Genomic DNA, 23,188 nt, shown 5'->3' on the forward strand with positions numbered 1-23,188 from the left:
GTCCCCGCCTTCCCTCTCAAGTTTCTTCCTCCCCTGGCTTTCCAGGTGTTGGAAAGGCGGGGGGGAGGGCGGGGCGGCCGGAAGTGGGTTGTGGTAACCCGGAAGGGATATCCTGCCCTGGCTTGTATTGTTGTTTTCAAGCCGCTCCTGCTACTGCGACTAAGGGAACTACCGCGGAAGGATGGTGTGCGAAAAATGTGAGTTCAGGGGTCCCTTCTGCGGGAGAAGGAAGGTAGGAGAACCTAACTGGAGTTCCCCGGGAACTTTGCCCGTTTTCTTTGGGTTCGGCCGTAGATCTCTGGTTCTAGTCTCCGTCCTCCGACCTACCCTGCCCTTTGACTACTCCTGCCCCACACCGACGATCGTACTGTCCTATATGTTTTGCATTCCGGGTGGTCTCAGTTTTTGTACCTCTTTGTTTGCATTGCTTCCTCTCAACTCAGAGTATCCCATACAGCTTCTTGACTGGTTCCCTCACCCCACAGACCCTCAAGGTTAGAATGAATGTACTTCAGATCTCACTCATATGTGGGATATAATGAACAACATAAACTCCTCAACAAAATGGATCCGGAGACTAGGAAACACTGAACAGAGAGTTCAACCTCAGAGAGAAGGCAAAGGAAGAGGTGGCTGGGTGGGTAAGAGAAAAGGCAGGGGACGGGGGGGGGGGGGGGGGGGGGGGGGGTTTAAGAGATCAACCAAAGGACTTGTATGCCTGCATATTAGCATAACCAGTGGACACGGACAGTGGGGAGGAGGGGACACTGGGAGAGAGGAAGGAGGGGGAGAGGGTTAATGGGAGGGAGGGGGAGAGGAGACATATGTAATACTTCAAACAATGAAAATAAAAAATAAAAAGGAAGGGAGCAATAACTTGAATACACATTAACAGTTAATTTTACAGGTGGTGATTCTACAGTGCATTACTTTTAATGCATTTTTCAAAATCTTGCATGAAATGTGTAAATAATCCTTACAAATATCTTATCAAATTATTTTGTAGAATCACTTTCTGTGTTTTAAATTATGTGTACAAATATAAGTAGTTCAGATAATTCTGGGCATAGTTTTGATATTACTATTATTAATAACCACACCACTTTAAAAATTAAAAAATTCTGACAATATTCATTGTATCTGCTACTTTAGACAATTTAATGAAAACATATCCATTTTAATTGTGGTGAATGCACTGTGTGAGTTCAGAGAAATGAGACATCTTTTTATATTACCTTGTCAGCTAGAGGTAGACAGAGCGATGAGGCATGATGGATTTAGAATTGAGGAGTAAGAACTGGAATCTACCAGGAATCAGTTGTGGTCTGGAGGCAAAATTCAGCAGTGAGCATGTTTCCCATTTAGACAATAACCAACATGAAAAGTACTTGGCACCTGGCACTTGACTGGAAGAGAAAATTCGGTGGTCCTCAGAAAAACAGTGATACAGTTTGGCATTAGGACAAAGCTTCTTCTCACTGTTTTTGCCATGGCAAGGAAAATGTGGTGTCAGTGAGGATGGGAGAGTCTTCCTGGTTGCCATTTCAGTTGATTTTTCCAAACTCTTAAGGTCTTTCAGACATTAAGCAATATTCTACACACAATCCCAGATATCCTACTTACCCCATACATTTTCTACAGTATTCTGTTGGTTAAGGTTCTTTGTGTTTCAATTAACAGAATCTAATTATAACTCTTTAACTAAAAAGGATATTTGGATACTGGGGCATTTCACAGAAACCAAGAAGGAATGACGTATCAGATATTAAGACAATTCTACGGTCTCATGAATCTGCTTCCTAGAGCACTGCCATTAACAGGACCCACCTACCAACCTGTTCTGGTCGCTATATCTTCCATTTCACATATTTTAGAGAAGCATGTCTCATTTGTCTAGCTTTGATTATAGGTTTTTCTCTAAGCTATTCAGTGGATTATTCAGGGAGAAGATTAAATATTGCAAAAAATATCACTAAGAGCTTGTCCTGATGGAAAGAGTGTCCAGTTTCCAGTAGTTATGCCTCCCACAGACCTTGCAGCCTCTGATCTGAAGTCTCAAATGAGCCATCGTTTTCAGATAATATTATTAGGATTGCATCTGAGCCTAAGAAATTTAGAAACTCTTCTACCAAAGGGGTTATAGTTTTATTGGTATACCAACAGTAAGGCTAGGTCTTGAAAATAAAAGTACTGTAGTCTTAAGTTGTTTTTACAAAAATGGAACCAAATGTCACAGTAAAGATTTAAAAATAAAAATAAAAACTCGTTAAATTTTCTCACTGTTATTAAAATATTCACCAAATAAAAAAAGTCATTTCAACATTTGCCAGATTTAAGTAAATAAAAAATACCGATTCCCGATTAAATTTGAATTTCAGGCAAACGACGACTAATTTTGAGTATAAGTATATTCCATGCAATGTTTATGATTTAGTTCGGTTTGCTGCTGCTTACTGCTGAGAGGAGTTCTTTGTCCCAAAGCACTTACTTACAGGACATTCTTTCCAAAAATAAGTATTCCTTGTGTATCTGAAATTTAAAGTTAACTGGGCATTCTGTATTTTATCTGACAACTGGAAGTCAGTATCCCTCCCAATGGCTTTGGTGCTTTTTTCAAGAATACCTACAATATTGAGGCAAGGTGGCAGGAGATTCTCACCGTTGTCAAAGCAGTCTGTGTAGACTTCACTCACAGGCTTTTAAGATCTTTCCTCCCTGTAGTTGCCACCCAGGGATTCTAATGCCAATCTAGAAGATACCTTATTTTTGACCTCACAAACTGTATGTTTAAAAATAACTGTCATATGCCCAAGCCTCTTTTTCCCCAAGCTAGACTTCCCTGACTCTTCTGTGACAGGGTTTCAAGTCCTCTTATATCTAATTAACATAATCCATTTTGTTTATATATCCCCATTGCCACATACCCTCTCTAACACCTTTCCCACAGAGCTTTCCTGGATTTCCCTAGCCAAGGTTGTCTCTTTCTCCATGGAATTTCTCCTAGTATGTTACTCTCAAATTGTTTTAGCTCTCAATTTTTATACTTTTTTAAAACTCCTATTTTAATTGAATTGTTAACTTTTTTTCATTGTTGTTTCTCTGAACCCTTTGAAACTCTGATGAAAGCTGTAGACTCTTTATCAGAATCTATAAATACAGGGAATATACAAAAGGTTTGTGTATAATTTCATCTAGTTCATATCCACTGGTAAAATCCAAGTTAAGGACTACTGTTAGAGAAATCAGAAAGCTCCTTGAAATTTAGATCTTTATTTAAAGGGTTTTTTCCCCTCTGTATTTTGTATAATGGTTTATACTTGGTATAAAGGGCTTATAGATGTTTAGTAAATATATATGGAATGAACAAATTTGTTTAAAGTGTGCAGTGGAAGCCTATTATAAGCTGGGAGCCCGCGGAGAATGTCTGGGCTAGGCTGGCAGTCCACATCCTTAGCGCTGCCTCGGAGGCGGGAGAGGCTCCCACCACCTGCTTTTGCCCTGAGCCCAGCTTCTGGCTGAGCAGCACTCCCCTTGTGGGAGCTCATTGACCATTGGGGGCAGGTCCTACATTAAGCAGGTGGTTCCCGTTCGGTCGATTTACATATTAGCCTTTTATTATATAGGATTATATTACAGATTTTACTAAGAGTCTGTTATACATTGCCCATAATTAATAGCTTAAGCCTCAGTTCACTGGCCCCGACCCCAGCATTAACAGGATCCTACTGTAATATGTCTGTTGAGAACATTGTGAACTTTGGACAATATAGCGTATTTCTTAGATAGTAAATACTAATTCCCTTTACTTTTACTCTCTTGTTATAACAGGTGAAAAGAAACTTGGTACTGTTATCACACCAGATACATGGAAAGATGGTGCAAGGAATACCACAGGTATTTTTCCTTTTAGAACATAGAAGTTGGATCCCATACTTTCTGTAAATAATGTTTTAGCTTTTAGATTATTTGTAAAATGAAATGTTATGTGAACAAAATATTTCATTTATTAAACATTAAATGTACATGGATCCCCCGACAATTTAATATTTTATATAGTTCTCTCAACTACATGTTGGAGTTCCTAATTTGGTTGGCAGGAGACAGTAAAATTATTAAATGACTTTCAAGCAATATATATATCATAGTAATTGATTTGATTTAGCTTAATTACAGTTGGTATCTAATCCCCCTCTTCTTTCCTTTTTTGTATTCTTAAACAAATCATTTAAATGTTTTCACCTTCTTACTCATTTTTTTTCATATAAGATAATTTATTACAAGACTAGCCAATATCACCTTCCAATTAAAGTTCTGCTTTGAGTCTAAGAAATAAAATGATTGTATTTTATCTAAATTTTTATTGTTTTCCTAATAAGTAATTGTTTTCTATTAAGAATCTGGCTAGTAAATGAGGATTTTTGAAAATTTTGATATAAACTGGAAGGGGGTCAAAAAGGGAACTTTTTAATTGTTTAATGCTATATGTATGTATTATATGTGACATTTGTTTAAATAATTCACTGAAATACATGTATGTTTTGACATAGAAAGTGGTGGAAGGAAACTGAATGAAAATAAAGCTTTGACCTCAAAAAAAGCAAGGTAGGTATAAGAGCATCTATAGATCAATAATTTATAAAATTGCCACTTTTTAACATCAAGCTTGCTGAAATGAATTTGGTGTGCACCATTCTGTTGTGATAAAACAGGTAATTCCTAGAATGTAAAACCAAGCTTTCTGTTTTAACCTGCTGGTTTCACCCTGTTCTTCCTCACTATATCAATACCTGAAGATATTAGTGCTATGGTAATTTTTTAACTTCATCTGAAAACATGACTTTTATGTTTTCTAGTTTTTAGTTATCCTGCAAGTCACAGGTAACAGAGGAATCTAGAAAGAGCACAAGTTCTGGAGTCACACCACAATTTGAATCTAGACTCTGTCACTGTCTAGCTCTGTGACTTTACATAAGTTAAGCCAGTTACTTAAATTTTCAGAAGTTTACTTTTCATCTGAGAATGGAGATAAAAATGTCCCCCACCTTAAAAACAATTCTTGACACCATGTGTTACTATAACTAGTCTTAAAAATCCCATGAACTCTTCCAGCTGCCACCCCATTTCCTTGCTTCCCTTTACAGCAGAAGTTTTCAAAAACCTTATTTAGATAGTTTCTCAGTGCCCCGTCTCTTCTTCAGCCATTCTAGTCAGCCTTTTATCCCAACCACATCCCTGAAACTGCTCTTGTCAAGATCACACATGACCTTTAAACCGATGTCTACTTCTTTATTTTTACCTTACTTACTCTTTTAACAAGTCTTTATTTTTGAAACCCTTTTTTCTTTTGACCCTGGGACACCACATTCTTCTTTCCTCCCAACTCACTGGCTGTTTCTTCTCAAGAGCCCCTGGACTTTTTTTTGGTCTTTTTATAAATTTATAATTTCTCCTCATTGACTTTAGTCTAATAGCTTTAAGTTCAAACTATCTGTTAATGACTCCCAAGTATGTATCTCTAGTTCTGACTTCCCTGAGCTCCAAACATACATCCAACTGTCTACTTAATTTATCCAATTGGATGTCTAACAGGTAACCTCTTTTTCTTTCAGTTTTCTAATCATCATTGCACTATTGTCTCATCCAGTTGTGCAAATCTAAAAGTAGAATTCCTCACTGGTTCACTCCTTTTTCTCACTCCCCATACCCATCAGCTAGCAACATATAACCTGAATCCACCTGCTTCTGTGCATCTCACTGTTATTCCCATGTCCCAAATCACCATTATTTCTTACTTGGATACTTTACTTTCTATCTCTGCTTCCTCTCTGTTTTCCTGTAAATTCTTAGAGTAACCAGGCTGTCCTTTAAAGGGCAGGTAACTTCTTTGCTGAGAACCTCCTTTGTTTTTCTTTTTATGTTGAATAAAATTCAAACCCCCTACTATGTTCTTACAAGGTCCTCTATGATCTGAACCCTCCCACCTCTCTGACTAACTGATGTAGCAATCCTACATCAGATATGCCAAGCCCACTCCCACTGGAGCGGTTGCTCCCTTCTAGAGCTCACCCCTCAAAACTGGGGAAGGGACCCGCATACTGTGTGCCCTTGACTGGGAATCGAACCTGCAACCCTTCGGTGTACAGGCTGACACTATAACCACTGGGCCACACCAGTCAGGGCTCCATAATATTTACATTATCTATCGATCAATCGATCAGACAAATAGGTCAGCACATACATTGGCTATAAACTGGTTTGGGATTAAGCAAGCATAGAAGAGGTAGAAGTGTGCAGGCATTTTAGAGTGTAGCCAGAGCTGGTAGAGTTTGACAGGGAATTGAGAGCATGGATTAATCCCACTTATTGTTCAAATGAGGCTATTTAAGAGTGTTTCTATGGGATTATACATTTTTCTTTCTTTAAAAAATCTCTAGATTTGATCCATATGGAAAGAATAAGTTCTCCACTTGCAGAATTTGCAAAAGTTCTGTGCACCAACCGGGCTCTAATTACTGCCAGGGCTGTGCGTACAAAAAGGGTAAGTGTAATACTTTCTATTCATATCAAACTTATTTTTTTTGGTATTGATTTGGATAATGTAGAAAAAGGAATAGCAATTATAAATTCTATTACAGTCAAATCCTTCTTATTCCCAAGGCAAAATAGAATTTGTTCATTGTTAAAAATATATATTTCCTTTTTCTGATTTTATAAAATTATGGTTTTAGCTTCAGGGTTGACTTAAATGAACCAAACCAAACCATTGTTATTAGATATTTGTTGGTATTATTAGTTGGTATTGTGATTTGACATGTTCACATGTTTTCTCTTTAGGTATCTGTGCAATGTGTGGGAAAAAAGTGTTGGATACCAAAAACTACAAGCAAACGTCTGTCTAGATGTATTGATGAAGATTCCGTCTTTCTGTATGATTTTGCTTTCTACTTTAAATTTTCAAGGCATATCACAGATGTTCAAGTTATAAAATAAGATGTTTTAAGACTATTAAGTTTAAGCCAGGGAAGTTGATTCATTCTTTTGCTCTCTAGAAGTTCTGTCTTACAAGCATCTTATTGAACTAGAATAAGAGGCAGATTTAACAACAACAAAATATTTTCCCATTCTGTAGCACTTTTTATTTAAAAATATTCATATAATTGTTATTATCCTCTCCCTCTACTTTATACTTACATATATTGCAAAAGTGAAAAGAACTTGGCATTAGGGTTTGTAAATTTCCCCTTATTCCCTTGTTGGTTGCCTAGTTCTTAGAATCAGCATTCCCTTAATTAATTTCAGCTTCACAAATTATTTAATTATCTAAGACCACCATTGCTGAATGGTTCCTTAAAAATTAGCCAAAACCCAAATCAAACACAAGTTCTATTTATGATTTTTAAAACTTTGTTCTTGAAGCCATAGTGCTTTCATATGAGAGTAAGAACACAAGGGATACTTCATATATATACAATGAATATACTGGATTTCAGAAAATACATGTTACACACATAACCTTGAATTTACACTATTACGAAAGCCAGAAGAATAGTGTTCATTATGACGATGTATAATAGAAATGAATTACTACTCTTTGGGAAGGTTTTTGAAGCAAAAATGAAACTTCTTTAACCTTCCCCCCCAAAAATAAATAAATAAATAAAACAAAGCAAACATCTTGATTCTCAATAAATATATCTTCAAAGAAAGGTGTGTTTTTTTAATGCTACTTTCAAAGGTTCAGGACTTCTGCTTTGGAAATCTGCAGCCTGCTAGGGGAGACCAAAAAAGTATTCCCTGTTGCAAAATATAGTATGTGTAAATACTTATCACTATAAAATGTGTAAAATAGATAACATGATATACATAATATAGATACGACATTTTTATTTTAAAATTATGGAAATAAAGTTTTAAGTTTTTAAAATAGTGTTTCTGGGATATGCTGTTATTAATATCTAGAAAAACTAAGGATCATGTAAAATATAAATAACAATAGCTGTGAAGGCAGGAAGTAGTTCATGCTTTAATCAATTTGGGACTTTTAGTTAATATCAACAAAAGGAACTCAGTTAGAGTGGCCCAGATACATTAAAAGTTGGGTTGGCCACCCTAGCCAGTTTTGCTCGGTCAAGGGTTCAATTCCAATCAGTGGGGCACTATCTCAGTTGCAGGCTTGATTCCGGCTTGGTCCCAATCCTGGCTCAGTTGGGGCTTGCCTGGGAGACAACCAATCGAAGTGTCTTTTTCACATCTCTTTCCATCTCTCTCCTTCCCTCTCTCTCTAAAAATCAATGGGAAAAAATATATCAGGTGAGGATTAACAAACAAACAACAGTTGGGTCAACCAACTTAGGGAAAAGTACATTTCTCAGGTATTAACCGGGATCTGGACTCCCAAAACTCACATTTCACATTTATGCCTTGAGTGGCCTCCTTCGTTAGTATTAAACCTCAGATCAGAATACAAGTATTATAAATCTTCATATTGTTGAAGTAATAATGTGACATATATATTGAATAGATTGTTAGATGAAAAAGAAAATCCCAAAACAAAACATAAAAAATTTTTTTTTAAAGGAAGTAAATATTAAAGTGATGAAGTAAGGTATTTTTTTAAATCTCAGACTAGATTCAAATATATTAGAAACAACTTAAATATCAATAGAGTACTTCAGTACATCATAAGAATATGGAGCCATCAAAATGATATAAGAATTCTATATGCTATATATGCAGAAGTTTGGGTATATACAATACATAGAAAACATCTGAAAATTATTGATACTATTTCTCTACCACACACCCCCATGGAGTGGAACTAAAGGTTGAGAAAAGAGAGACAACTCTATAGCTTCATGCCAACCACCTAATATTTTTAGCTCCAAGTTTTTTTTTTTTATCTGGGGAGTACTGATAATTCTAATATCCTAGAAATATATGTCTACATATACATATGTATTTTTGTATTAAGGATTTTAAATAGAAGAAATATATACATTGTTCTGCACTTTGACTTTTTAAAAATATTTCTCATATTTGCTATGTATTTTTTCCTTAGTCCATTGACAGTATATTGCAGACATCATATACTTCACCCTTCAGTACTATGTCTGTACTTCATAAGAACAAGCATACTAAGTACAGTTATGAAATTCAGGAACTTAGCATGGATAACAGTACCCTTGTCTACAGTCCCTCTCCCAGTTTCATTTGTCAGTAGTTTGTTTGTTTATTACAGTTTCTAGTTCAGGATCATATGTTACTTTATCATGACTTTAGCCTCTTTTTGTCTTTTGTAGTATTAATGCATTTGAAGAATATAAGACAGTTAAAGCATAGAACATCCTTCACTTTGGCCTTTCCCGATGTTTCTTTATGTTTAAATTCAGGTTATGCAGTGTGGGTAGAAATACTATGAGTGATGTCACATCCAGACTCACAGAACATCCCTTTGTGCCTATTGATAATGTCCTCTCTGGTCACTTCGGACAGATGTGGGCTAGTCACTGTGTAATTATTGTTTTTTCTTTGCAATTAGTGGTTAATTTGTGAGGAGAAATTTTTGACATCATGTTGATATTCTATTTCTCATCAAACCTGCCCCACCTAGATTAACACCCTTTGATGATTCTTATCTGAAAAACATTTTTACTGTGATGTTTACAAAATTATAATTTTCTAACTACATCAGTTTTGTGTGTATTAATTAGTTGTCATTCTACTATAAGGAAGAATTTTCTCTTTATCAGTGTAGAATAAATACTTTTTCCCCCTGGCTATTTGCATGTTAGCTACAGATATGATGCCTCTTTACCTCAAATACTTGTGAATTTCCTAAGAATAAGGATATTTTCTAACATAACCAATTTTCTATATTTCACTAGTTCCACTAATGGCCTTTTTTTTTTTTTTTTTTTTTTTTTTTTTTTTTTAAATAAAGCTGGGCCAGGATCCAATCCAAGATAATACATTACATTTAGCAGTCATGTCTCTAGTCTCCTAGAACAATTCTTCAGTCTGCCTTCCAAAAATGTCAAACTCATTAAAATATAGGCCAGTTATTTTAGAATGTCCTTTAATCTTAGTTTTGGTTTTTTTTTATGTTTCTTAAATGATTAGGTTGCATTTTTGGCAGTAATGTCCTAGAAATGATGTGTCCTTGTCTGCATCATCATGTTGTCAAATTGTCCCATTTCAAAGTGTAATTTCACTCACTTGTTTTAGGTGACATCGGCTACATTTCTCCACTATGAAGTTTCTTTTTTCTATTAAATTAAGCATTATATGGGGAGATACTTTCACACCCTTATTTAGCATCCAGTAATGTTTCTTGGCTGAGTTGTTCCTCCAATTGTTGTCAAAAGGTGATTTTTCTATAATATCATTCCTTGTACACTTATTAGTTGGCATTATATTGTAAGGGAAAGTTTTTTTTTGTGTGTGTGTGTGTTTTTTTATCACTGATGTTACCATGAACACATGGTAACATAAGTTTTCCCTGGCTATTTTTATTGTTTGTTAATTCCTTAATCATTTAACAGACTCAATTTAGGGCAAGGAGTCATGCAGACATCTGTAAAGATTGTCTTTCTGGCACAGGCTAACACACATATTACCGTATTTTTCGGACCATAAGACGCTCCGGACCATAAGACGCACCAGTTTTTAGAGAAGGGAAATGAAGAAAAAAAGATTCTGAAACAAATAGTGTCCTAAAATATTTTATGTGTGTATTAAAACCCAACATCACAGTCATAAACACATGTAATCAACCCTGTAAAGTAAACAGCAGCATTTAGAACCATTTTAGAGCCGGGCAAGCACACAGAGACCACACAGAGCCGGGCAAGTAAAAAAACTTTTTTTTAAAAGTATATGTGTAGGCTATATTTGGACCATAAGACGCAGGGACTTTTTCCCCCCACTTCTGGGGGAAAAAAAGTGCGTCTTATGGTCCGAAAAATACGGTATTCTACATTGATAATTAACCTATTAAGTAATTTGATCTAGATGATTATTTGCAGTGTAAATAATCTCTACTTTGTTCTTATCCCTCATCAGATTGCTGTTATTGGTTCTAAAAGTTTTGCTTATAAGCAACCCATCAAATTAATGTAAAATTGTAAAAAAGATGTGACAATAAGAACAAGGAAAATATAATGAAAAAATAGTGACTAAAGGAAGAGGCTGGTTCAAAAGCAACAATTCTAGAAAAAAAATCTAGGAACAAGACTAGGAAAATGGAAATGAAAGGAGGATTAGGAAGACCTGATAAAAAGATGATTTGACAAGATTTATTAACAATTTGGGCGGAATGAGAAGGTGAATGAATCCGTAGGTCTCATTTAGATGTGGTAGTAGTATATTTCTCCACTAGATGGCATTGGTGGTTCTTGGTTTTCCATCTTGCTAAAAGATTTACAGTTTAGCAACTTAAAGATCAAATAGGCCCTGCTGGTTTGGCTCAGTGGATAGAGTGTTGGCCTGCAGCCTGAAGGGTCCAGGGTTCGATTCAGGTCAAGGACACATGCTTGGGGGGCATGCAGGAGGTAGCTGATCAATGATTCTCATTGTTTCTACTTCTTTCTCCCTTCCTCTCTGAAATCAATAAAAATGCATTAAGAGCCCTAACCTGTTTGGCTCAGTGGATTGAGCGTCAGCCTGTGGACTCAAGGTCCCAGGTTCGATTCCAGTCAAGGGCATGTACCTTGTTTGTGGGCACATACCCAGTAGGAAGTGTGCAGGAGACAGCTGATCGATGTTCTCTCTCATTGATGTTTCTAACTCTTTATCCCTCTTCCTTCCTCTCTGTAAAAAATCAATAAAATTTTTAAAATGCATTAAGAAAAAAAGATTAAATAGAAGGGGGAAATGGAACACCTATAATAGTGGCAACAATAAAAAAAGAAAAGATCAATTAGGTGGACTTAAGTTTCCAACAACAGTGAACAAGCTAGCCAGAGAAACTTAACCATACAACAATAACAATCCTGGAAAATATTTATTTACATACATACAGATGCATGTAAGTATACAAAATTTATATATATATATATATATATATATATATATATATATATATATATGTAATTTTTAAGTATGTATATAATTAACCTGTCAGGAAAGTAATGATCCTCAGAATCCAGAATCGGGGAAAGTGCAAATGCAAAGGGTGAACTAACGCCAAAGTTAATGTTTGCCTTTAGGAATATCTGCCAATCCCCCAGGGTCTGAAGCCTTATTTTAAAGGGCACCACACACGTGGAAGACAAAGCCAGGGGCTTGGACAAGGTGGAAAGGTTAGGACCTTTAAAGCACCGTTAGGTTATTACAGATCATCTATGGTTGCTTCTGTGCATAATGGCAGAGTTGCAAAGCCTGAAATATTTACTACCTGGACCTTTCAGAAAAGGTTTGCTAACCCATTTACTAAATAGTTCTAGAAATGGTCAAATTTTTGTAAAAACCTTGGATTGATATGAAAGGTTAGTGGCTTCACAGTAATACAATGTTTTCCCTGGCTGTTTTTATTGGTTCTTAATTCTTTAGTCACTTAATGGACTCAGTTTAGGGCAAGGAGTCATGCAGACATCTGTAAAGATTGTTTCTCTGGCGCAGGCTAACGCACATATTATTCTACATTGATAACTAAACTATTAAGTAATTTGATCTAGATAATTACTTACAGTGTAACCCAAATGCCTTTAACTTGTTCTGGTTACTTACCCAAGGATTATACCTTCTTGCTACGTTCACTCAAGAGTAATAGAATGTAATTAATATCTTCTGGGATATGGAATGTTGGGACCTTTCTCCAAATACACCTCTGATTTGTTTCCATGACATGGAGTTGGCCTTTCGGCGATGTGGTTGAGGCACCCCAGTCAGGACATTAATTTTCATTCTTCACAACAGAAGAAATATAATCCTACTTCATGATTTAGTGAGCCAACGACCCTCCTACCTTCTTGCACTATTTTTTAAATAAAATAAATGTTAATCTGGTTTATTTGTGGATCATTTGCAACAAGCTTGTATTTTCAAGGCACTCACACCATATTCAGGTGAGTGTACTCAGCTAGGGCAGCACATTTGGAGCCTGAGCCAGGAGTTTAATGATAAAAATGCATTGCTTGCAAAAGCTCTAATTGAGCACTCTGCTGTGTCCTGTGTAGTTTTACCAACAAATTCTTCTTTGCCTGAAATACAGAATCTTTTAAGTTATATGTCACTCTCCATAAAGCAAGGGTGGGAGATGTGTGGTTTTTGCACTATGTTCCTTTTCTAGGCTCCCGATTCAAATAGCACAAGTTTAGAAACATGGAAATAGAAACTTCTTGCCTGGACATGCAGCAGTTAACTCTTTGAGAAAAAATGTGTGTTCATAATTACCAAATTTAAAATGTATAGGCATCACTGCTACTAGAAATTTGAGGTTGGTTAAGAGCCAGATCAGCTGCTTCCTGCTCCCTCTCCCTCACTCTCTTGAGAGATATCCCGCTTGCCTGGCTGGTCAGAGCCATCCTGTTTCCATTATGCTGGTGTTATCTCAGTGCCATCTGTTCCTTCTTATCCTACCCAGGAAGCCTTCTCTGACACCTTAAGGCTTAGTGAGGTGTTTGCCTCTGTCCCAGGGCAACCTGCATTTTCCCCATCATTGAGATCATTCCTTCACCTGTCTTTGCATGGGCTCCTCTCTCCTCCAACTGAACTATAAGATCCTTAAACCCAGAGATCATGCCTTTTTGTTGTTAATCCTCACTCGAGAATATTTTTCCATTTATTTTTAGAGAGAGGGGAAGAGACCAAAAGAGAAACATCGATGTGAGAGTCACACATTGATTGATTGCCTTCCTGACGGGCCCTGACTGGGGCCAGGGAACCAGCCTGCAACTGAAGTGTGTCCTTGAGCCAAACTGGCTAGGGCCCAGACCTTTTTTTTTTATTCAATGGACTCTAAAAATTCATCAAGACCAGTTCCCCAGTATATAGCCCCACATGGAAATTCAATATTTGAATGAAAGAATAAGTGAATGAATGAAGGGACTTTATTATCAACCAGGTTGATATTCTGCCTCATAAATTAATTTGGCTCCTGATTGATAATAATCTTGGCAGGGGACGGGAAAGAAGGGGGCGCACAGGGGAAGGGAGGCAAGAACTTTGGATGTAGAGGCAGTTTGCCTTTCCAACAGCCCCAGGGACAGGGAAGTTGCAGAGAGGATTTGCATGAGAGGAGAGCCTCAAGGTGGTGCCTGGCAGTGTATGGCTGCCTCCTCTTCGTATCCCAACATCCCTCTCCTAACACCCCAGTCTGACTTGCCAAAGAGCCTCTGTTGGAAGCCACCCATTGCCTTCACCAACAGAAGATGTGGACAAGGAACCTGGAAGGCTGGTCAACATTGAAGCTCTGAAATGTCATAGCCACCCACTGTTTAGTTGAGACAATGGTAGCTAAAGCACCTTCCACCTTTTAGTTTTATGTAAATCCTTGCTGATTGGCTATTATTGGCTATTATATCACCTACAATCTGAATAAAAGGGATACCAAGGCCGGAGCGGAGTGGAGTCCTTCCCCTTGAGTTGGGCTCCCACCTGGCCCAAATATTTCAAATTAATATTTTCTAGTCTCTTTCATTCGCGTGCAGCCTCCTCCAGAGCCTGAACCCTGAACTGCTAGGGATATGGGGGGACACTTGCAACTGGCCCCCAAACAGGGTCACTCGCAGCCTCCAAATAACAGATGGAGCCTTCATCGCTCGCCCAATCCTTAGAAAAGATACCTCTATTTCAGTGTTGTGTATGAAAGTCACCTAGCTCCCGAGGCTACACTGCAGGAAATGTTGAGATCCAGTAGGAAAACTACCAGTCCTGAGGGTCTTATTTTAATCATTCTATAAAAGTTCAATTTTTGCTCAGTGTCTGATTTTATCTGGGACTGACTTCCTCTTTTGCAGTCGTGAAATCTATATTAATTTGTTTATGTGGCAGAATAATAGCAACCCAATTCCTTTCCCATGTTTACCCCTCCTCTTTCCTTCGCCTCATTCAGGCACTAGCCTATTTTGTGCTTCTTCTCTCAGAGGAAGGATATGATAGCAAGAGACAGAGGAATAGAGTGTCTTCCTGACTTTTTGTTTTAGAAGCTGTCCTTAGGAAAAAGAAGAAGGAAGAGGGGGGAGAGGGGAAGGAGGATGGGAAAAAATTAACAGCACAGACAAAAGGTTTGGAAGAAAAGATAATTAGAGTAGAAAGAGTTCCCTACTCCTGAGGAATGAAATAAATTCCTGGGAAAATACCAAGGGCAGAGATGTTGCTAGGTCCGGTGGCTCACACTGGGAAGGTGGTTCAGTCCAAGACATTTTGGTGGGGCCTAGGCATAGAGAAGACATGTTTCCTGCATCCTCAGGAGAGGCCCCAGAAAGATTACAAGACCTCAGAGAAGAAATAGATGCATGGTAGGTCACCACCGAGGCGGCCTTAAAAGGCTTGCAAAGCTTTCCCTGCCCCAGTGAGACACAGAAGCATGTCTCCTTGTGCCCAAGAAGGCCCCGGAGAAATGAAGGGTGCTCCATTTGCTGAAGGAGTTGGACAAACAGGAGAAGGATGGGTCAATAAATTCCATTGTGGAAGGGTGCCCTTGAGGACCTACTCCTCACTCCCTCATCTCCCTTGCCCTCCCCCTAATGCATATCTTGGCACCTCATTAGCCCCTCTCAGAAACCAGACACAATCTTAGGGAAAGGGGAGGCTGAAATAAAATTCACTGGGATCACGTTTCTGGCAATGCAAAGAAAGGGAAGCTTGAATTAAAATCCAGGTTGTGTTTATGTAAATTTGTGGACTAAGGGATATATCCACTGCTTGTTTGTAGTTTATATTCTAGGGTGACATTTCCCATTGAGGAGCAGTACTCAGAACTAACCATTTACTAGTATAGCACATGTCTTCCTAACTGATTTTAAGGTTCTAGAAACCAAATGGTGATACACTATCTGATATATGCCATGAAAGTGGGGCCAATGACCAGGAAAAAGGTTCTCTCCTGATGGGAGGTGTCCCTATCCCTGAGATGAGGATGAAGTCAAATAATGACAAGTGAGAACACCGCCTTTGGACATCAAACAAATGCTTTTCTTAAACTCAAGCATCATGTTAACTCTACTTTTAGTTTCAGCTAATTAAGAAAATATAACAAAAAGTTAAGATAGATTCACTAACATTGTAAGTTAATTTCTTTTATTCATCACAACATTTATGCAATTTGAGAAGTAAGTCATATGAATGAGCACATTTTTCATCCAGTCTACAGTCAGAACATGCACATGGGTTGCACATCCCTTGAGGTACACAGCCCTCATGGTCTGAAGTCCACCAGTTAGGACCTGCTGGGCCAATTAATTTGAAATTGGTCTTAGTTGGAAAATCCAATATGTAGGATGCCAATGTCTTGCATAAATATTTCTGTCAATATTCTAGCCTGTTGGATCTAACAGAAATAATAGTTTACTGCAAAACTGATCACTCCTATTGTTTGCAAAGTCTCCATATCAGCTGAATCACAGCTTGCTTTTCATCTCCTGTAATACCTTGCAACATCACAAAATATTTGCTGAAGTTTGTGAAGGGCGGCTGCAGAATAAGCACACTAAAGGAGGCCTGCCTTTACTCCCACCGTCAGCACCTTCTGTTCTCGCAGACCGACAGGCAGCTCGAGAGCCCTGACTGCTTCTCCAGATTAGGACAACTCCTAGCATTGGAGCTGGGAGCAAGAATGGAAGCAAAGGAAACAGGGAGTTTTGCAGGTACCAGTATGCAATATTGTCACTTTGCAGAATTGAATTTGTAGATGACTTCATGAAAGTGAATTGCTATGGAAACCAGCCTTCTCAATTTTTTATATGAGTACAACTAGTGTAGGCCAATTCTATTTGGGAAATTATAATCTGGGTTTAATGAATAACTAACTGCCCATGCTCTAACTCCTAGTTAACTGGGCTCATATAATGCTAGGCCAGGAAGGAACCTTAGCAATTATCTACTTCCAGCTCCCATTTTTATAGATGGGAAGCTGAGACTCTCAGAAATGGAGACACACTTGGGCTCCCATGTGTCAGACCTGAGCCCATGTTTCCTCACTTAGTTTCCTAGTGTTCTTTTCTTTATATCGTGCTGCCTTTCTGAATGGACTCAACTTCAGTGAGTGGGTGAGAGAAATGGGACCACAATTAGACATAGGGCCACCCTCACTACTTATTGAGATATTAAATCAAGTCTTATTTATAGGTTGCTGCCTAAGTATGTAACTTTCTCCATCAGCTTTATCATGGATTCCACATTCCAGCTTTTATTTACTTAGAATATGGGTGGAAGTACAGTGTGGGAAGTAGGGAGGGTTCTGAGGAGACTTGATCATGTTTCCATCTTAAACCATACATAGATGCACAGTTTCAAAAATTAAAATGTGCCAAAATCATTTGAACATACAGTGAACTTACTTTCGTGATTCAAAAACGATCCTGATTCAAAAACGATGCCCATTGCATAAACACATGTAGAGCTGCTTTGAAAAAGAGCTTTCCTTCCAGAGCACAGCCTTGTACTGTTAGGAATCTCCACAGATTCTCACAGAGAGGAATGTCAGAGGCATAGAGTATTTAGTACTATCTTCTTAAAACCAAATCAAAATCGAAGTTGTAACTAAACAGTGAAACTAAAGAATGTTTTAGAGTGTTATTTACGGTAAGGTAACATATGACTGAGTCTCCAAAAGTCTTTAGTGTGTGAGACTACCCGAGGGTCGGCAGGGGGTGAGGGGTAGGTGTGGGGGCGGAGGTAGGGGGTGGAGGAGGTCTTGTTTAAGTGCAGATTCTGGTTCAGGAGCTCTGAGATGAGACTGAAGATTCTGCATTTCTAACAAGCTCTCAGGTGGTGGTGATGCCACTGATCCTTGGGCCACACCTTTGGTAGAAAGGACTAATGGACTAGTTTACCTGCCATCTCCCTAAATGTGTTTTCTAGGAAGGTCAACCCTGATTTTCAGACCTGTGACCACCCCACTCGGCATCATTTTGGCCTCTGAAGTCCTAGTAGTCTTATGTTTATGTATATAACCCACAAGGAACTTAGGTACTACTGTGTATTATGTCCCATATGTGTATGTCTTATATCTGCAACCAGATTGTAAGCTCATCTATGTCTGCTCAGCCCTATGTGTGAAAGAAGAACTACTGACTCATAAATTGAAGATTATTTCCTCGTCACTTAAAATGGTACAGCTCAGCTCATTAATTTTTTAGAAACCTATGGTTCTGCAGAGAGTTCTGATTGGGTATGTGATAAAGTGTATGGTTGTCTAATCACTAAGCAGGACACCTGAAATCAATATAAAATAAAATTGAGCCCTAGTTGGTTTGGCTCAGTGGATAAAGTGTCAGCCTGTGGACTGAAGGGTCCTAGGTTCTATTCTGGTCAAGGACACATGTCCAGGTTGTGGGCTTAATCCCCAGTAGGGAACATGCAGGAGGCAGCCAATCAATGATTCTCTCTCATCGTTGATATTTCTCTCTCTTTATCCCTTTCCTTCCTCTCTTAAATCAATAGAAGTATATTTAAAATAAAATAATCCTATATAATAAAAGGCTAATATGTAAATAGACCAAAAGGCAGAACCACTGGTCACTATGACATGCACTGACCACAAGGGGGCAGATGCTCAATGCAGGAGCTGCCCCCTAGTGGTCAGTGCACTCCCACAGGAGGAGTGCCGCTCGGCCAGAAGTCTCTCCTGCCTCCATGGCAGCAGTAAGGGCTGACTGATGGCCGTCAGTTAGACATCCCCCAACGGCTCCTGGACTGCGAGAGGGCACGGGCCAGGCTGAGAGACCCCCACCACCAAGTGCACAAATTTTGTGCACCAGGCTTCTAGTAAATAAATAGAATTGAAAGAAAACAATAATAATCAGGGGTGGGGGAAGCTGTCACAGCCAGAAGCATGCTTATTGGCTGCATTAGGCCACTAAAGTAGAAACACTGGGTTATACTGGAAAGGACACAGGCTTGGAGGTCAACAGACCCTGGTACAGAGCCTTCTACACTGTCTACAAGTTGTGCATTCTTTAGAAAACTTACTTAAAATTACTAGAAATTTATTTTTTCATCAGTAGAATGGGATACTTTCTCTTGTTGTAAGAACTATCCTATATAATAAAAGCCTAATATGCTAAGAGTCCGACTATTTGTTCCACCATTCAACCAGTTGCTATGATATGCACTGACCAATAGGGGGCAGAGGCTTAGCTTGCTGCAAGGGTTTAGCTGATTGGGACTGGGCGAGATGGACCAGACATGCCCTGAGGCCCTCCTCCGATCCCTCCCCAGTCCTAATCGTGCACCAGTGAGGTCCTTCTGCCAAAACTGGCAGTCTGACATCCCCCAAGGGGTCCCAGATTGCAAGAGGGTGCAATCCAGGCCAACGGTCCCTACCCGTGCATGAATCTGTGCACCGGGCCCCTAGTAGAAAATGTATAAAATGCATTGTAAATTGCCTACCAAGGTTCTCAATAAGAGATAGATGTTATATCAACAGAATCGCTTCACACTGGAAATTGAGTCCCTTTGAGGATAGTTTACATTCAGGGCATTTAGCTCCATCTAGTGGCTTGCTACTGCCTAAGCTTCCTTACACAACTATATCTTCCTAGTACATACCTTTGATGCTCATTTCATTGCTTTATTGATTTCACTCAGCAAGCATTTATTGAACGCTTCCTGTGTGCCAGGCACTCATTTGGCTGCTGATGCTGCGACAGTGAACAAGACAGACATGGTCCCTGCCTTTAGGGAGTTTATGGGTAGGCGGGAAAGACAAATTAAATAATTTCCCAAATTTTGAGTTCAAGTTCTAAAAAGTAGTATAAAGGAGTACAGGATCCTGTGAATTTGTAAGATGACTTCCCTAGGGAAGTGACACTGTAGGTAAGAAGAGAAGTTGGCTAAGAGGCCACACTAGGCATGCCTCAGCCACCCAGCAGCTTCTCTCTGGAAACTTCAACTCAGTTTAGAATCAGGATCCTGCCAGCCCACCGAGCACTCCAATCTTAAACCATAGGCTATTTCATCAGTCATTTAGTATCTACCATGTTTCCCTGAAAATAAGACATCCTCCGAAAATAAGACCTACTTACAGGTTTCCTTCTGAGTGAAATATAAGGCATCCCCCCGAAAATAAGCCCCCGACCCCCAAGCTAAACATGAGAGATTTGGTCCACCGATTCTGAAAGAAATGGAGTCACAAGAAATTCACCAGGAAATTCAGGAATTGGATTGTTATGATGATGTTCCAGAAGATGATGACATGATTGTCATTGAATAAATGAGTAAATTCTTGATTCTGTGGGATTCACAGTTTGTCTGGTTTGTGTTGACAACTACCGTACTACCGTACCGTATACAGGTAATAAATTTCCTTTATTTTCATTTAACAATAAATGTGTACCATATTCTTCTTCATGGAAAAATAAGACATCCCCTGAAAATAAGACCTAGCACATCTTTGGGAGCAAAAATTAATATAAGACACTGTCTTATTTTCGGGGAAACAGGGTATTACAACCCACCCTATGCAAGTTCCTGTGTATACATTGTCACTGACCTCTGATTATCCTTTTACAGACGGTATTCAGAGAGGTTGAGTAACTTACACAAAATGACATGACAGAGATAGGATTTGCACGTGGGTCTTTCTGCCCTCAAAGTCCATGTCCTTTCTTCTACTCGTGCTGTCTCCCTAGTGCCAAGCTCAGATCTCTTTATCCTGCTGGTTGCATTTGGCTGAAAGAAAACCATTAGGAGAGTGAGAATGTGAAGGGAAAATAATAGCTTCGTGGGTCATCTGTGAAGGGCAGAGAGGAAACTGCTGACTTGGCTGGTTATGTGCCATCAGTGTGTCAGAAAAGTGAATCCTATAGATCTCCTCCTTAGGAAAGAGAGTGTCCCTAATAATGCTCATTATGCGCTTGTGATTTAAAATGGGATGCAGTGTGGCTAAATTAAAATGATTTGAGGGATTGTTTGGAGAAAAGAGGTTATTCTATGGAGATCTCTAGAGATCTGCAAGGATCCCCAAGCACCATGAACAAAACTCTACTGGATCAGAAAGTGGCCGCAGAGCTGTGCAATGGGGAGGTGACCAGCTGCCCTGGTTTGCTCAGGGCTGAGCAATTTCCCATGGCAAAGGACTTCCAGCTTTTTCTTTTCTTTTCTTTTTTTAAAAAATATATTTTATTGATTTCTTACAGAGAGGAAGGGAGAGAGATAGAGAGCTAGAAACGTCGATGAGAGAGAAACATGGACCAGCTGCCTCTTCCACACCCCCTACCCGCAACCGATGTACATGCCCTTGACCAGAATCAAACCTGGGACCTTTTAGTCCACAGACCGACACTCTATCCACTGAGCCAAACCGGTTTCGGCATGGACTTCCAGCTTTAAACCTGGGACTTTCCTGGGCAAACCATGATGGTTGGATTCCCTAGAAATGGGTCAGACTACGAGGGCGTGATATGTTCATGGAAGTTAAGCTGCAGCAGTTTTTGAAACCCGGGGTTCAGGCAGAAAAGGTGAGACAACATATGATACCTTCCTGCTGAGTCCCTGGATTACTGTCCCAGAGCTCCTGCCAGCAGAACTGGTTGGCTTCAGGCTTAAGGAGGGCTTGGTAGAGGACAATAGGACAACAGAGTCAGGCTGGTCTGCACCTTGGTTTCCTCATCTGTAAAATAGGATAACAGTGCCTACTTCCTAAGACTCCATATGAACAATATGAGATAATATGTGTGAAGTGCTCAGAGCAGAGCCTGGCCTGGAAGAATACATAAAGGGTCACCATGTAATTCTCAGGAAGAGAAACTTGTGTGTTGTCCTGGACCGATCCCCATCGATAGCTGTTTCTCCGTCTTTTAAAGTGGAAACTAAAGGCTCTGCCAAAGCTTTCGGAAGAAACAGAACAGGATGCAATCTGGAAGGAAATGGCGAGCGGTTAGGAATGGGAGCTCTGGAATCAGACCACTTGGGTTATATCCAGCGCTGCCATTTAGATGTTCATTTATTATTTAGCAAACACGCACAGGGCAGGCCCTGTTCTGAGCACTTGACACGTATCAGCTTATTTGGTTCTCCTAGCAATCTTACCAGGTGGGTGTTTTTATTCTTCATCCCATTTGCAGACGAGGAGACTGAGGCACAGAGAGGTTATAACTTGCTCAACCCACCCAAGGAGCCAAAAGTTTGTTGACATCTCTGTTCCCTAGCTCCCCTAGAAAAGTGGGGATAAAAATAATGATACCTACCTCATAGGGTTATTATGTGGATTCGATGAAATAATCTATAGAAAGCCCTTAGCAAAGGGTCTAGAACATAATAAGTGCTGAATACTTCAACATAAAGTACTCTTTATTGTCATTACTTATTTGTAATGACAATACAAATATTATTTGCTATATTTGTAAAAAAAAAAAATGTAACTGGCAGTTTAAGGAAATGGCTAAATGAGTAAAGCAGTAAAAGTCTGGGGGAGAAGGGTACATAAGACACCCTGATTGTAGGGACAGGAGGACTATGCCTAAAGATCCTATTTGCATGAGAGACCTTATAGGTTTTTTGGGAGAAATGGTAACGGGGACTTTAAGGATTGACTGTTTGTCCCCAAACTCCAGGCTTTATTTTGCTGAACTAAGAGAGACACTAAACAAGCCCCCACCCCCAGGAAGAAGTCCTCAGAAGCTCCAGATTGGAAAGTTAAGGTACCTGAGCCTGCCTCCTGCGGTAGAAAGCCTGGGCAGGGCAGGCTCCACTCATGTTCCAGATTCCTACTATGATCACCTCCAGCTTGCCAGCTTGAAGCCACTGTTATGTCTCTGGCTTCATCCATTTAGATGCTCATCTTTGACTCACTAAACTCAGCCCTCTTTCTTCTCCTGCTCTATTTTTGACCGTGCCCTTTGATTCCAGACAAGACACATTACTCTATGTGCCCTAAGTGGAGGGGCCTTCAGGGCAAAGAGGATTGGCCAGGGATGGGTGAGGTGAGAGGAATCTCTCCAGGAAGAGATGTGGTAATGATGCTCACAAATAGCTCTCGAGTCCTGGCCAACCCCTAGGAACTCACCCCAAGTTCTTTACCAGAGAG

The 23,188-nt window shown here is 39.3% G+C and overlaps 1 protein-coding gene across 1 annotated transcript; it reads left to right on the plus strand.

Annotated features, from left to right (window-relative positions):
* Window positions 1-41: 41 nt before the first annotated feature.
* CRIPT (CXXC repeat containing interactor of PDZ3 domain) lies at window positions 42-7,640 on the plus strand. Its single transcript, XM_036435228.2, has 5 exons — window positions 42-197; window positions 3,829-3,894; window positions 4,548-4,602; window positions 6,435-6,538; window positions 6,835-7,640. The coding sequence occupies exons 1-5, from the start codon at window positions 182-184 to the stop codon at window positions 6,897-6,899; spliced, it is 306 nt and encodes a 101-aa protein (XP_036291121.1). The 5' UTR covers window positions 42-181; the 3' UTR covers window positions 6,900-7,640.
* Window positions 7,641-23,188: the final 15,548 nt, after the last annotated feature.

The sequence above is a fragment of the Pipistrellus kuhlii genome, unplaced genomic scaffold, assembly GCF_014108245.1.
Source record: "Pipistrellus kuhlii isolate mPipKuh1 unplaced genomic scaffold, mPipKuh1.p scaffold_m20_p_13, whole genome shotgun sequence".
In the NCBI taxonomy this organism is placed as follows: domain Eukaryota; kingdom Metazoa; phylum Chordata; class Mammalia; order Chiroptera; family Vespertilionidae; genus Pipistrellus; species Pipistrellus kuhlii.

What these genes read in the sequence shown, in the direction of transcription:
- CRIPT (XM_036435228.2), top strand. An exon ending in TGGTGCAAGGAATACCACAG is followed by an intron (nt 3,895 to 4,547) that starts GTATTTTTCCTT and finishes GTTTTGACATAG; the next exon opens with AAAGTGGTGGAAGGAAACTG. An exon ending in TTGACCTCAAAAAAAGCAAG is followed by an intron (nt 4,603 to 6,434) that starts GTAGGTATAAGA and finishes AAAAATCTCTAG; the next exon opens with ATTTGATCCATATGGAAAGA.